The 15,435-nt window shown below is 37.9% G+C and overlaps 1 protein-coding gene across 2 annotated transcripts; it reads right to left on the reverse strand.

Annotated features, from left to right (window-relative positions):
• Positions 1 to 425: 425 nt before the first annotated feature.
• Positions 426 to 15,428, reverse strand: LOC106958089 (kinesin-like protein KIF6). 2 transcript variants are annotated; one of them, XR_001427086.1, is made up of 11 exons: positions 15,303 to 15,428; positions 15,015 to 15,070; positions 8,482 to 8,532; positions 7,010 to 7,097; positions 6,733 to 6,868; positions 5,171 to 5,259; positions 3,035 to 3,124; positions 2,812 to 2,898; positions 2,008 to 2,123; positions 965 to 1,054; positions 426 to 846 (listed from the first exon to the last, which is right to left on the reverse strand). XR_001427086.1 is itself a non-coding variant. In XM_015049829.1 (10 exons), exons 1-10 carry the CDS (start codon positions 15,389 to 15,391, stop codon positions 824 to 826), a joined length of 825 nt encoding a protein of 274 aa, XP_014905315.1. In that variant the 5' UTR covers positions 15,392 to 15,428; the 3' UTR covers positions 426 to 823. The 2 variants fall into 2 exon arrangements, 1 of the variants encoding a protein (XP_014905315.1); XM_015049829.1 differs by lacking the exon at positions 965 to 1,054.
• Between the last annotated feature and the right edge of the window lie 7 nt (positions 15,429 to 15,435).

Here is a 15,435-nt window from a genome sequence, read left to right on the forward strand (position 1 = left end):
TGGATCCAGAGTGGCTGGTTGGATCTTCTTCTCTGTGGCTTTAAGCAGAACAGCTGCAAAGATCTGAAGGACACAGCCGATTGCTTATTTTTGTGCGATGGCCTCAAGGTTTTCCCAGAATTTAAGAATAAATGTACCTAGTAATGGACCGTCTTCCTGAATTTTCTTTACGTGACATTTGTTCTTACACAGAAGATCCCCATTTGAGGTTGACAGTGAAAATTTTTCTAGGTAACTGTCCTGGTGACCTGGACAAGAAAACAGGATTTAAAAAGTCAACACATAGCACAGGTGCTATTTGTAGCATCATAAAAGTATTTTTCCTCTGAGGACAAAACTACAAAGTATAAAAACTTTGTACCCTGGCAGTGACTTGTTTCCTATAGTGCAGGACAACAGCACAACGAAGTGATGGCTCAGGCATCTCACAGTTGCACTACTTTTGCCTTAATTGTTTGGGAAAAGCAATGAAAAGCTTTATTATTCACACTACATCCCATAGTTTTATATTAATTTACATAAAAATTAATAGAGCAAACTCAGCTGGAAATATATAAAAAAGCACTTCTTTCTAAATGTTGAAACATCATGTCACCAATTAAAACGTTTCACAAGATTTCAACAAATACTGCGGCTCTTTTCTGGTTATTCTTCTGTCTTTTTTCTGTTGTTTTATTAGTAAAAGGGTTTAGATCAAACATTAGACACAGTCTGTGGTTTATGCTGCTGTCCAGAAGGAGAAAGCATGAGTGGACTGTGGCAATACAAATTCCCAGACCATTCGTTTTGACTGGAAGTGATGATATGGCTCCTCGTTAGAACTTCACTTCACATCTTTACCAGGGCCTAAAATACACAAAACACAAACCTACTTGATTAGTGGCTATTATATCTAACACATCACAGATTTGACAGATAGCAACACTCCTCAGTTAGTTAAAAACTAAACTCAACTCATTTGTACCTCATTTAGACTGTTTTTTTCTGTATTGTAAAAAAAAAAAAAAGTAGTCTAGTAGCTCAAGTAGCCTAGGACCTCAGCTTCTCTGAATAGCTGATGGCAAAATACAACACAGGGAAATCTGCTGTTGGCAAAGAAAACATCTACACAAAAGCTAAAATGGGAGAACCGACAAATCTATTGAGATGTGATTTCTCTGAGCAAATACTTCAAACTGTTCTTTATATAATCTTCTACATAAACAACGTTACAACCGTAATATTAGAAAATGTAAAATGAATAGTAGAACTGAACACCTGGCAATACACAGTAGATTTAGGTTTAGGGTTTGCACCAAAAGTCATTTAATCTGAAAATCAGCCAATAGGCCAATGGTGGCGCTGGGGGTGATGTCTCAAAGCGTAGTCAGAGAATAATTAAATTGCTTAGATCAGGGTGTCAGACTTTAGTTTTCGAGGGCTGCTGTCCCGCAACATTTTGTCCAACACACCTGAATGCAAGGACAGAGACCCGTGGGTGAGGTGTGTGGGACCAGAGATGCATCTAAAAGTTGCTGAAGGCCTGGAGTTTAACAGCTGTGGCTTAGATCAAAGAGTATGCATGTGATAGAAGGGCCATGCTGAAATCCAGTGGGGCAAAACCTGGAAAAACTCAAGTTTTTTTTAAGGCACTGTTTTGTCTGATGAACTCAAGCTCTTGAACGCTAACAAAACTTTGTGACACATTGTAATTCATCACACCACTAGAGTGCAGTGTTGAGCACCCATTTTTGTGTGCAAGCTGCATTAGGCCTGTGTATATGACCATGTATTTGATACATTTTAAGTCTCAATAAGAAGCAGAGCTGCTTTTGGGTTAGGGCTTTGGATTAGGACTAAGATGTGAGTTGAGTTTAGGGTTAGGCATGTACTGGCAGTGGTTCGGTTTAGGATAAGGGCCGGGTCTAGGCTATTGAAATGGATGAAAAAAATGGATGGAAGTCAATGCAAAATTCTACATGTGAGAGGATGTGTGTGTAGGTGTGCATGTGTGTGTGTGTGTGTTACCTATCCTGCTGAGGAGATTTTTCCGGGCCATAACAAAGGCCAGGATGTCAGAATCAACTTCCTGATCTCCAGTCAGTGGAATGGAAGAAGACGTGAGGGTTGTTGTGGAAAGGTCCCTGAAACGTACTTGTGATTACTCCAACATGCCAAGGGTTGAAATTTGTCTTTTTTAAAAACGTGGTCATGTTTGTTTTGGAGCAGGCACAAAAACAAGTCTTCATGTGACCCCTGCATGAAACATGTAAACTGTTCACGGAGCAAAATTTAAAGCAGAAACTTTGACAGAGAACAGCTCCTTGTGTTCCAGAGCCTCGCTACAGAACAAAAGTGGGTCTGTGCTGCGAGAGTGCTTGTTTAAGAGGAAGCATATACATATTACAGCGAGTGTTTAACAGTGGCTGTAAAATGGAGCTTTCAGCATCTGGGTTAAAGCGAGACTCTTTTGATTTGTGAACACGACTCGCAGACGTTACTTCACAAAGACATTAAAATTTATGACGGCTCTCGTAAGTGAAGAAAAAACACAGAACAGCTATAAAATCTGCAGGTCTGGGCTGAATGTATGGATTTAGGAGTCATTGTGGGTGTGTATGAAAGTATTAATTGAAAAAATTAGGCAAAAAAAAAAGAGGCTTAATTTCAGTTAGTAAAAGTCGCAGCTCATTCAATAGATGCCAGAAAAATCAATTTCCCAAGTTAAACTATTTCAGTCTTCTAATTAACGTTTCAATTGAAGCAAAAATTGGTTCAAATCATATATTCTGGATGCTTTTTAGGTCTGTGATAACCATCTGGTTAATGTACCTCCAGTATGAATTCTTACTCTCCTCTTGGGACTTGTTCCAGGCTGACCAAACTGGGGCTGGAAGTTTGTCTATGGGTTCAAGACAGCTGAAAGTAAGACAAATTGAGTTATTTCCACTCTCAGCTTTTTTATTTTATTTTTTTTACTTTACAAACTCCAATGCAGTACAATCTAAACATACTTTCCTGAAATAAAAGAAGAGATAATTAAGAACTGACTGACCTCAGTTCAGGAGCAGAAGAGACCGAATGGTCCGGATTTGTGTCCTGCTTTGACGGAGACTCCTTCATTGTGCTGCTTAGCTCAGGAGAGCTGTGGAAGAAAGCAGAGCCTTTCATAAAGACAGAGATAACGTCAAAGTAATACCACAGGTTTGTGTTTGAAACATGGAAGTTATCCGTGTCCTCTTCTTTATACCACCAGATGGAGCTACAGCATAAAGCAGCCAGAACGTTTCTTTTGCAGGTTCATCAAAATTCTTGATTACTTTGGGCCCTCTTGTAAGTTTCTTCCAGGCTTGTCCTGCATTCAACTCAAGTCCTCTTTGGCCATGTAGAACTAGAGAAACATTCCCACAGCGGTATGGTGCCCCCATCATGTTTAGTAGTGGGGATTTTGTGTTAAGGGTGATGATCATTGTTATTTTTTTTGCCACAGAATGTTTTGCATGTCGGCCAAAAAGTCCAGCTTCGGGTTTTCTGACCAGAGCCCATTCACCCACATGTTTGCAGTGTACCCTACATGGCTTGTGGGAGATTTTACAGGATTTCTTATGGCTTTCTCCTTCCAGCTTCTTTATAGAAGTCAGAATTGTGGGGTGCGCCAGCCTGGCAACAGATGCAGCTTCTGCACAGCTACAAAAGCCCTCCTGAGTGCTTCTCTGATTAAAGCTTCCCTTCGAAAATGATGTATCCTTTTCCGTTCACTTCACACACATTGTGAACATACGCTGAAGCTTGTGGTTGGAAAATGGAAAAAAATGGAAAAAAGTAGTTTTCAAAATTGTGATGAGAATGATTTGATTCCTCTGTTCAGCTCTGAGCGAGCTTCAAACTATGACACATGTATTAAGTGCAGTTTGCAGAAGGAATTTACACTCGATGTGGATTCTGCAATTTCTTTGTTCTTTCTTTCTAGTTTTTTCTTATTTCAAAGTGAAAATAAGAGAGAAACGGGAGCAAATAAAACTTAACGAAATAGACAAAACCTTCCTGGTTGCATTGTGTCAGCAAATAAAGTAGCATATTGTAAAACGGCCATATGGTAGTAAACACTCGCCAACAGCAGACATGAGAGGAATCATTTCCAGGGCAGTTTCTGTGATCAGTCTCGGAGGAAAGCGTTGACAAACTCTGGGCTCTTTCCCTCACTGTGTGTGCATTAATAACTGTCATCAGAGTTACTGTAGATTTAAGATGATAAATACGGGCTGTGATTATGTTGTGAATGTCCTCTGGCTGACGGCGTCACAGATGGTGAAGCAAATGCACACAAACGCCTGAAAGTGATGACAAATGTTCAATGTCTGTTCCGTGCAAGCCAGCAATCAGAAGCACGTCATTGAGTAATCAACTAATTATGAAAGGGTAAACATTAATGTATTTTGTAGAAATGCGTAATTGACAATTGTTTTTTTTTTTTCATGCAACTTGTGACTTACAATTAATCTCAATTTAAATTTAATCAGAAGGTGTATATTTTTGAAGGTATTTAAATGAATGAATGAATGAATGAATGAATGAATGAATGAATATACTTTATTAATTCCAGATGGAAATTCACATCTCAGTACAGTTCATGAAGTAACATATATTTGGTTGTCCTAAGTTTTTTTTTTTTTTTTTTTTTTTTTTTAATTCAACACATTCTTCCCTATAATTTTTTTCAATTTTGGGCCTGAAAGGGCAAAAAACATCATTTCAGAATTTAAGAAAAAAAAGTTTGTCACTTCTCCAATTCGGACAAAATGCCAGCCAGCTTTCCTATGTTGGTCTCCGTGAATTTAAAGGAGATGTGGATTGCAGCTGGTTATTTGTCCAAGGATTTCCTCAAGGTTTAAAAACAAACACTGAATAAAAAAAAAAAAAAAAAAAAGAGGAGTGGATAATTGTCTTGCTATGTGCCGAAAATCAGCTGCAAAGAAAACAATGAAAAGAACAGAGATAAAGGAAGACTTTGGTTGTGTAATAATCCGCTGTCGTTTGACAAAACCACATCACTGATTCTTCATCCGGAATTTCAAAAATGTAACAAAACAAGTAAAAGAGGCTTTTGAGACCTGTAAAATCATTCTCAATACTACTAATTGGTAGAAAAGCAAAGAGTGCATATATAAAAATATAGCAGAAAAGGTCTTACCAAAATCCTGGAGTGCCAGGTGAAGATGGTTGCAAGGTTTCATTTTGAGATGTAGAGCCATATTTCGCTTCAGTTTCCGACTCAGACTCCTAATAAAAATATATTTTTTAAATTGCTGAAACATTTCTACAACAACTGTCAACAAAAACAGCCCGACAGAATAACATGAGCATGCTACATACATCTGACAGATTAAAGAAAGCACCTCTGATGCTTTACTGCTCTGGTTCGTCATTTAGCAAACGCAAAGTTTAAGCAAGTGCATGTGTGCGTCTAATACTGGATCAACGCTGTTGGGCATAAACTGGTGAGAAAAACACTCAGCTTTGTGAGGCAAAGCTGCTACACTTCCTCATCGTCCGTCATTCAGAAATTCATATCCAAATGTTGCCGAGATAAAAGAGAGAGACGCTCCTATCTCCATTCATAAGGTCAGCGGAATTTGCTCCTCAGATGTTCTTGCTTTACATCTTTGTTTTGGCTGGTTGCCTGAAATGTGCTCAGCAGTTGTCCAGGCTGAGCAAAGCGTGAGTTATCAGACTCCTCACTGAGTCAGTGTTACAACTGAATCCTTTGCCAGCCGTCCTCTCCGCAATCTTTTTCTATATTAGACTAAAATAGACTCTGACTCATGTTGTTATCCACTCTGTTAGTGTTTGAGTCACATGGAATTCAGGAAAAATAAATAAACAAATGCATCTCTGTTTGCCTCCTATTCTTTCTCCCACTAAGTCCCATTTAGCCTTTGTGACAAACAAGAGGCAGCAATCGACACATTTGTCCGGTGGTGTACATGCTAAGTGTCAGCACTGCTCAAAACACCAGTATGGCAAGAAACACAGTTCATAAAGAGAAAAACATAGATACAAACCTAGCATGAGAATCACATTTTTGGTTGTTTCATTCTGATCAGAGCAGATTTACAGCTCCTAACACATTTTTTCATAAACCTTGAACTTTTTCACACTTTGTCTCAAAGTATTAATGTCCTTCCATTTGGATACAAATTATTAATTTTAACAAGCATAATATTGGTGCCACTGTTATTTTAGTTCATTGTGTGTATGCATATTTAAAATGTTTGGAACTAAGCCTCAACAGGACTGCCAGCTCTGCACCAAGCTCTACATCTAAGCGCACACTAGTTTGCCTGCTGGTCTAAAACAAGTTTTTTTTATTTGCCATTTTTGCTTGACCCCTGCCCTGACCTGAGGTCATATGATTCTATAGTCGTCTTTCTTTTATTTGACGCTTATCGCAACACAGTTGCAATGGATTTGTATTTAGAAGTGTCAAATTAAACATGGGGTGAATACCTATGCATTTATATTTCCAAGGTCCTAGTTGTGAAAAGTTTTGAAAACTCTGCATTAGTGTTTTTTTTTTCAGCCACTACAGTTACACACGACATTGTGTTGTTGTTTTTTTTTTTTTTTTTAGTAAAAATATACGGACGTTTGTGGTTTTATTATGACATAACATGAAAAGTCCACGGGTATGAACACATTTGCAAAAGGCACGGTGAGATGAATTATCACAAGGATAGAAAAGAGGCCAGTCACCTGCAGATTCAAAGCCTCCTGACTCCACCACTTCAGGAAATCCTTCTGGATCTTGACCTTCACCCTGTCCATCAACAGCTGCAGATGCTCGATCTCTGTCCTCAGAGCCTTTAGGCGGCCAAGGTTGCTGTTGTAGCTGACAAGGGATATCAGCAGTGGAAAATGTATCTTTAGTTGTCGTTACACAGCACCTGCTGCGTTCAGTCAGACCAAGCAGGGTCTTTTGGAGGGGTGGGGAACTGTAATAACATTCGGTAAGTTATTTGAGACAACTCACGTTACTTTCTCTTGCTTAATTTGTTTGCAGAGGCTTTCTTCCAGGGGGTCGTTCTCCTCCCCGTCCTGCGTATCGTTCCCTGTCACAGCTATAAAGCAATTCAATTTAAACATGCAGATATTTAGAAATTTGCGTCCAGAAGTAGAATGTAAGTAAAATGTAATTTATGAGCTCTTCCATGAGGTTGAGATTTAAACTAACAAGAAAAGCCCTTTGACGTCAGAACCAGAGGAAAATGTTAGCTTTATGACCAAATTTTCTCATCAAAGCGTCCATGTTAACAGATCAAAACCATCAGAAGAGGAGCTAACAGAGTGTAGTTTCGGTATTCAAGCTTGCAGTCACTGAGGCCTTCTGTCAAAGCTTTGAAGTGGCCACTAATGCACACAAGACAAAAGCAGCCAGAAAGTTCAGGGTTTCCCATCCTTTCGGGAGTGACGAGTTTAGAAAAACGATAAAAAAAGATGTTCCATTTGTCAAAATTTATACACTGATGTAACATCAGTGTATAAATGTTCAAAGGCGATTCGTCACATGGTCAGGGGAAAAGCTGACATCAAACTCATACGATCATGAAACAACTCCTCCGCCCCATGCCGGATCCTCCACCATACATAACAGTGGGCATGTGATGTTTTTCTGCTTCTTCATTCTGTGTTTCACGCCACACACATCTAGAGAGGTTGTAGCAAAAAAATAAAATAAAAATAAGTTGAATCTTTCTGTGCCAGGAGGACATGCTTCAGTTAAAGGTCCAGTTTAGAAAACCTCCACATCTACATTTGTGAATAGAGGCTTTATTGTGGCCTTCTCCTAAACAGACGGTTTACATGACTTGGACAGACTCTGATGAAGGCCTGGTGCCACCAAGATGCAGCTGCTCTCTTTCACTGAGCTTGTCGACTTTATTAACCATTCTTATCCTTGTTTGTCACAGTTAAAGTATTTTAGAACTTGTTTTTTTTTTTTTTTGCTCTAAATGTAAGAATGGGAAGGTTTATAAAATAATATATTTACCTGACCTTACATCTGCTTCACATGCATCGCATATATTCTTTTTAAATTTGAAGGATGGCTAGAATGAATTTGCCTCTATTTTAAATCGTATGTATAGCCCAGAAACAAAAGAGATCACTGATTGCAAAACACAAATTAAAATTAACTCATGTTAGTTAATTCTGACTAATGTTCAAATCAACATAAAAAAAAAAAATGTTTTTATATTTACGCAGTAGATGTCTACGGTATAGGTTGCATAATAGGTCTGTTCCTGGCAACACCATTAAAATTCCCTTTTTCCTACTGGGGATTTCCTTCCCCACTACATAACTGTACATAGAGCTTACTGCTGGTGGAACTATCTACAGAAGCTCTAAAGAAAGTGCATAGGTTTACGTGTATGTTAAACATTGTGCAGGTTGAACATACACGTGGGTTATCTCGTTCAATCATGTACGTTTTCATCTTCATACCCTGAGCTGCCCTTTGTCTCCTCCGCGTCTCCAATTGCTTCTTCAATTCAGCTGAAGACAAAGAAGAATGAAGACAAAAATATGTGAAATTTTCAACATTAAATGTGTTTTCAAATGACCTTTTTACATAATCTCTTTTGTAGCCTGTAAGAGATACTGAACGGGAAGCTGAAAACAAAATCAGTTTGTGGGGACAAACCCGCAGCAACACTTGAAGCCTCTTCAAGAGCATTTCTGCACTTTCCTCAGTTTGTGATTTTAACAGATATCAAGGTTTAAAAAACTGCAATTATTTTTCATCACATTGTTCTTTTTTTAATATTTCAGCTTTTGACTGAAGAGCATTTTGGTTCAGAAACCAAAACTAAATAATTTTGGCTTAGAAATATATTTTTTTAGGAAAAAAATATTTAGTTTTAGAACTAAAATTTTCGGTAAAATTTTGTAGAAGTCCAATATGGTGAACTTAAATTATGGAAAACTATTTATTTATTTATAGTATTTATTAGTTATAGACAGTAGAACGACGATTGGTGTAGATTCCTAGTCATAAAGATTAGGACAATTAACCAGTCCTTATATAATGAGATAAATGAACTTTTGTTTGTTTTTTTCTTAGTGTAATCCTTAGCTGATGGAGTCTATCTGCTTCAAGGTTCAACATCTTCAAAGACATTCTCTATACGTCAGTAGCAACAACCATTATCTGTGTTATTGTTGGGTTTCTATCACCTCAAACAAGTCAGACCCTGACACCAACATAATTTCCACTCACTGGAAATAATTTCTGGGCCGTTCTCTGTACGCTTGTGAGATGGCTGTGTGATCATCTGGGTAGATCAGCAGTTTCAGAAACACTTAGGCTGGTCTGTAAAGCCCCAACAGACATGGCCTGTTCAAACTCACTTAAATCCCCAGTGCTTCCCAGTTCTGATGCTCAGTTTGAACTTTGCCAAATCGCCTTCATCACGTTTGGATGAGTTGCTAGGTCGAGAGTGTCTGTAGCTATTTGTGCAAACAACGCCAGGAATAAGCATGAAGGGGAGGTTTGGGTTTTTTGGGGGTCACAAACAAACAGACATGAAGGGTAGAAGAATGGTAGTGTCTGTGATTTTCTTTAACAATCCCTTAGGTCTTATACATAAAAACTGCTCAGTAATTGAGCCCTGCAAAGTGATGCTATGTCCAATCTAAAATCAGAGGTTTAAGCTCCATAGATGAGAAATCCAGATGAAGTCCTCTCTTGAAAAAGTACCTTTACACTGAATACCACCCATGCTGTCCTACAATAGTTGGATTGAAGTGATTCTAAACCCACAAGGATTTTGCATTTAGTCAGCACTTTCTTTCAGAAAGCTTTAAAATTGTTTGCAAAATCCCAGTGCAACCAGTTTGTCTTTCCAAGCGCATCACGAGCACTTTCGTTCAAAGTCAACCGCTTTAGGGGTTTCTGTAGACAGCAGAGACTTGAACAGATGAAGTGAAACATTATACAGGACACACAGAGTCATATGGTGCCCGTGACAAGACTGTTTTTCCAAATGGTTATGAGGTATGAGGCAGAGTTTGGGATCCTCTCATGAAGCCATGTATTTGGGTAGCCGAGAATGTAAATGATCTGAGACGCCCTGTGGCTTCATTTTGTGGTCAGGTGGGTAGCCTGGGTCTTCTCTTACAAGCACGACACTCTAAAACACGCCTACTGATGTCGAGTCTGCGTCTTCAAAAGAACATTAAAGGATTAAGGGATGTTTAAACCCCTAAGAGGGGAGTTCATAAAGACATGATGAGCGCACTGTCTGTGTTGTTTAAATCCATCATATCATGTACATAAGCATTTCAGAATCCCCAACACTGAGATCAAAACAAAGGAACCACAGTGGGAAATTCCTGTGATCTACTTTTACGTAGTGTAGTAGTTGTGGCCGCAAATCTGTAATATCTGACAATTCCTGCGTGCTGGCTTTGTGGAGCAGTAAAACGCAGTCGCCAGACAAAGCACCACAGATTCGACTTTAAATGCAACTGAAATCCTGGCAGTAACCTCCTTCTATAGCCGCCGCTTTATATGACCAAAAAAAAAAAAAAAAATGCACTGCATCTGCAACAAAGTGAAAGAGTTGATGAGAACCGCATGCATAATATAAAACGCTTTACACTCCTGGAAAAAAATCTAAACTGAGCAACGCAACAAATCACCTGTTGATAAAGAACAAGCAGAAAGTGTCCACTCAGCACATACAGAACTGGGGAAAAACCTGTTTCTCACAATGTCCCTTTTGTTTTTGTCACATTGCAACTGAACTTTGTTGAATCAAAGAATTTTAAATATATTTTAAGGGCAAAGTCTCACTGAATGGTGGTTCCTAAAATTCCTGATGTTTTATTGATGCCATTTTTCTTTTCTATTTTATATTGAGTTGTAATGAAATTTACCTGCATTAATAACACTGAAAATAATTGGTGGTTGGTTGAATTGTTTTACTAGTGTGGCTCTTTTGCTGCCAAAATGAAGAATAAATATTGAAAAGAATTTGATATTTTCCCACTGTACATATGATGCAATATCATAAGTGCTTCAGAGAGGACACAAGATTCCACCTAACCAAATTAAGTTTTTCTCCATAGCATATGGTAAGGGTTATCCTCTTTGAAGACAAGCTTTAAGCTATAAGTTTCAATAAATACCCACATTTTGGTGGCATGATGCTTGAATGGGATTTAAAGTATGCCATGAGTCAAGGATCTAGATCAGCTTCTGATGTAAACAGAATGAAATATTGTTTACACCAAGAAAACAATACATCAAAAGATCAACATAGTAGTAAGAAAAACCTACAGGAAAAGTTTACCAATGTATCTTGACTGCAACAAATATCACATATCAAAAGAGAGGAAACATAAAATGTTGTTTATACTAAACCAAAAAACTTTTACTAAACAGTCTCTGTTTTTTGTTGAATAGCTGTGTTTATAACAGCTGTACATGAAGACTTTATGCAAAAACAATTGTATTTGCAACATGAGTAGTGCATAAATCATAACACTCATGCAAAATCTGGTTTATTATCTCAATCTGTGACGCATGGCGGCTGAAATAGTCACAGTGTGGCTAAATATTTTTGTAACCTTTCCTTACTTTGTTATTTTTGCCGTTCCGACATCGTCATCTCTCAAAGTGTCTTTTTGATGTTTTTCGTCAGTTCAGGGGGAATAAAGTGTATCTTTGTAAAAGGCTGAGGTAGCAAAATCCCCAAAGACCCAATTTACAACCACAGCATCCTATATAGTTTAATGGGATTTTATATGACATTCCAACATAAAGTGACGCATAATTGTGAGTGGAAAGGACTAAGATCGAATTTGTGGAGTGGACACGTATTGGTTATGCCAGCATTTTGAAAACCATACACCATTTCCCATCTATCAATTATGCATTACTGTATGTTGGTCTGTCAAATAAAATTCAAATATAGTTTCTGAATGTAACCTGACAAATTGTGAGGATGATTAAATGGTGTCATTGTTTTTTCAAGGCCCTGTAAAACTATCTCTAACTGCATAATTAATCAGTGAAAAAGCCAAGAGCCAGAATGAAACATTTAGAAGGCATGACAAACTATTGATCAAGACCCTGTAAAAAAAGAAATGTCTAGCACACTGGAAAGAAAAAAATAAAATAAAGGAGGCTCTTACATGATATATTTTTTGATAATGATATATTTTTTGAAACATCTTGGGCTTAAAGGTCATTTATTTAAAGGTGAGCTGAGTGTATTACCTAAAAGATACCAGATGCTTTACCTAAGACCGCGCTGCATAAATCCTCTAACATCTGGCCAAATAATCAGAAGATGCTGCTTGCTTCCAGCTGCCTTCCACTTTTTATACTGCAGAGGACGCGTATCGCTGATCTTTCTGAGCAAATACATACACATGCATGCACTCTCTGAACCGAGAGGCTCAAAATGTATCTTCTTCCAGTGGGACTGGATTCCAGAGCTACGTGTCGTGGCCAAGTACAATAGAGTAATGTTTAGACACTGATGTTTCCTCGCGCTCCCATCTCTCTTTTTATCCCCTGCTACCGACCCTCCAAGCTGGGTATGTCCAAAAGCAAAAGAAATTCACTATATTACATAAAATTTTTCCACGGTGCACATTACGCATAAAACATAGGTGGCTAACAGCGTCCAAGCAGGGCTTCCAAAATGACAAAGAAGCTTTGAGTTACCAGCCAGAAGAAGCAACACTTTTTTTTGATTAAAAACAGTGTCTAATGCAGGAAGAATGCAGTTCCATCAGTATGATAATGTAGTAATATTCACAGCCTAAAGATGGTTTTGAGACAATTTTTTGAAAATGACATTTTTTTTTTTTTTTACATTTCAATCATACAAATGTTTATCTTCATTTTACTTTACTGTGTGTGGGTCAATGGAGGAACAAGGGTTACTAAACGCTGTCATACTTGATTTCTTTGTGATGCACAACAAACATGGCCACGTCAGCACTTCTTGGGGCGAAAGGAGGAAAACAATAGACTGTAGGGGTGACAAACATGGTGGCATATATGAGGGTGACGGGCACAAACTGCCAAACCACTGAGAGTGATCCAAGGCAGGGATGAGGCGTGGTCCTGCTGTAAACAGATCTATTTTATTGGTGTGTGATGTCAGCCACAAACACACATGAGTGGATGCATCACAAGAGTAAAGGGAAACTTAAAAATTTACTTTTGTTTGTAAGAGAAAATGTAGCCCACATAAAACTCTAATTCCATCCCACCTACTGCACAAATTTGCATCAGACAACAACCTACTAAACTTGTCTTCAGATGTCTCCGAGTGTTTCTGTGGAAACAGCTTAGACACTATTAACTAACCAATCAATCAGGATCTTCTTTTCTATCTAATTTAGTAAAAAAAAAAACAAAAAAAAAAAACAAACTTATTTTATGGTTTTTAACCACTGTGTAATGCCGAAGCCAAATTAAGATGTCTGTTGACAATGAAGATTATTGTTATTATTGTAATAAGCAGCTGACAAACTATTGTGAATGTGGGGAAATTTGGAGAACTTCTTTGCCTTTTAACGCTTAATTTCATTGAGGTTTATTTGTTCTGCCTACAGTCCCACCACAGCACATTAAGTTTGAGGTTTGGACTTTGAAGTATGTTGATTTTTTTGCTTTTTCAGCCAATCTCTGTTATATCTGCCGCTGTTTTAGGCATACTTTTTGCTGTTGATCTAGTTTCGATCAAGCTTCAGACATCCGACAGATGGACAGATTACTCTTGAATACTTTGGTATAAAAAAAACTCAGTACCAACAACGTGTCCAGATCTTGTGGCTGCAAAACAAGCCCATATCATTACCTCTCCACCAGGGTAAATTGCTATAAGGCTTTTGTTCTGACATGTTGGGTATTGTTTGTTAAAAACGTAATGACGTGTCTTATGCCATTTTCTTTTTAGAAAGAAGAGCCTTATTAATGCTTCTAAACAAGCTGTTCTTATTCAGTCTTTTTCTAACAATTCAGTCAGGAATAACTTCTGGAGGCCTCGAGAGCATCGCATGTAGCTTTTGGGGCTTTCATCTTTTCTCTGAGCATTGAAAGGGTTAATCTTGGAGTAAGTATACCGAGGTGTCAAATCTTGAAAATGTGATTTGAAAATTTGTTTTGTTCTGCGTTGTAGAATAATTCATGTTTTAACCCCTCCCAGACTGATGGATAGGAACTACTGCTTCTTTGTGATCATTGTTGAGGTCTTACCTATTTGGACTTATTGTTATCGCACACACCCAACTGCTCCACACTAAACAACTACCAAAACTTCTGCTTTTACAGAGGAGCTCACAAAGATAATGAACACTACATCAAGTCCATCTGGTAAGGAAAGATTGTATTTGTCATCTTATTTTTATTTTTTTTTTTTTAAAGAAGCAATTAGAATTTTTTTTACGAAATTCTTTTGCATTTGCATGTTTAGTCCTAAGAATGAAAAACTGCATCCAAAAGCTGTTAAATTTTACATTTACCTAGTATTTAGAGAAAGAACTGTAAAATTAGGCCACTGTACTACCATTGCATATAGCTTTACAAGAAGTACATGTGTTAACAAATCGCAGCAGAGAGACTGTGAACGTCTTTGGATTCATTCACATTGCATTGCAAATTAATGCCAGGAATCATTTTGGCTTAGTTAAGTTAGTGACTATCAGGAAGAACTCGGGGGAGCTCTAACAGAATCGCCATAAAACAGCCTGAGATCGACTCGTAAAAAGCACAGGTTGGAAGCCCGCTATAAGTGGATGGAAATTTGAATGCCTCCCAGTTCTGGGAAGGCTTAGGAATGCTGTGAAAGATATTCTGACGCTCGAGGGACTCAACAGTGATCTGGTGTTGATGTTTTTTGGTTGGGTACCACAGGAATAACACTGAGAGCAAATTGTAGACGTGAAAGATGTTCACAGCTAAAAACTGTAATGTAATATCTACAGAAGAACTTCCAAATGTTGAGAGAACTCACTGATTCTGTTTCTGGCTCCCTTTAGTTGTTCTCCAAGTCTTCTGGCCTCATCTGACCTGGTCAAAAGAAGAAGCCAAATCTTTTTTTACACTAAATTTAATGAATGGAAAACTACAATTAAGGAAATAACCAAGGGGTGTGCTTTGAGGTGCAATGATTATGAAAAAGGTGAAATAAAATTATATGTTATCATGTGTTTGCAAATTTACTGTATCAGAAGGAATCTTAAATGCAAGCAGAAGCCATATAACACTGTGGGAGGAATATCTTGTTCCTTTTGTCACTCACCTTTCTTTGAGTATATTCGAATTCTCTTCAATGGTTTGATGTTCCTCGTGATCTCTTATGAAAATCTCAAATGCTTCCTGTTTTCCCATTGACAACTTTGAACCTGAGGAGATAAAAATCTGTACTGAAACAC

The sequence above is a fragment of the Poecilia latipinna genome, unplaced genomic scaffold (assembly GCF_001443285.1).
Source record: "Poecilia latipinna isolate Pla-1442-1.1 unplaced genomic scaffold, P_latipinna-1.0 Scaffold961, whole genome shotgun sequence".
Lineage (NCBI taxonomy): Eukaryota > Metazoa > Chordata > Actinopteri > Cyprinodontiformes > Poeciliidae > Poecilia > Poecilia latipinna.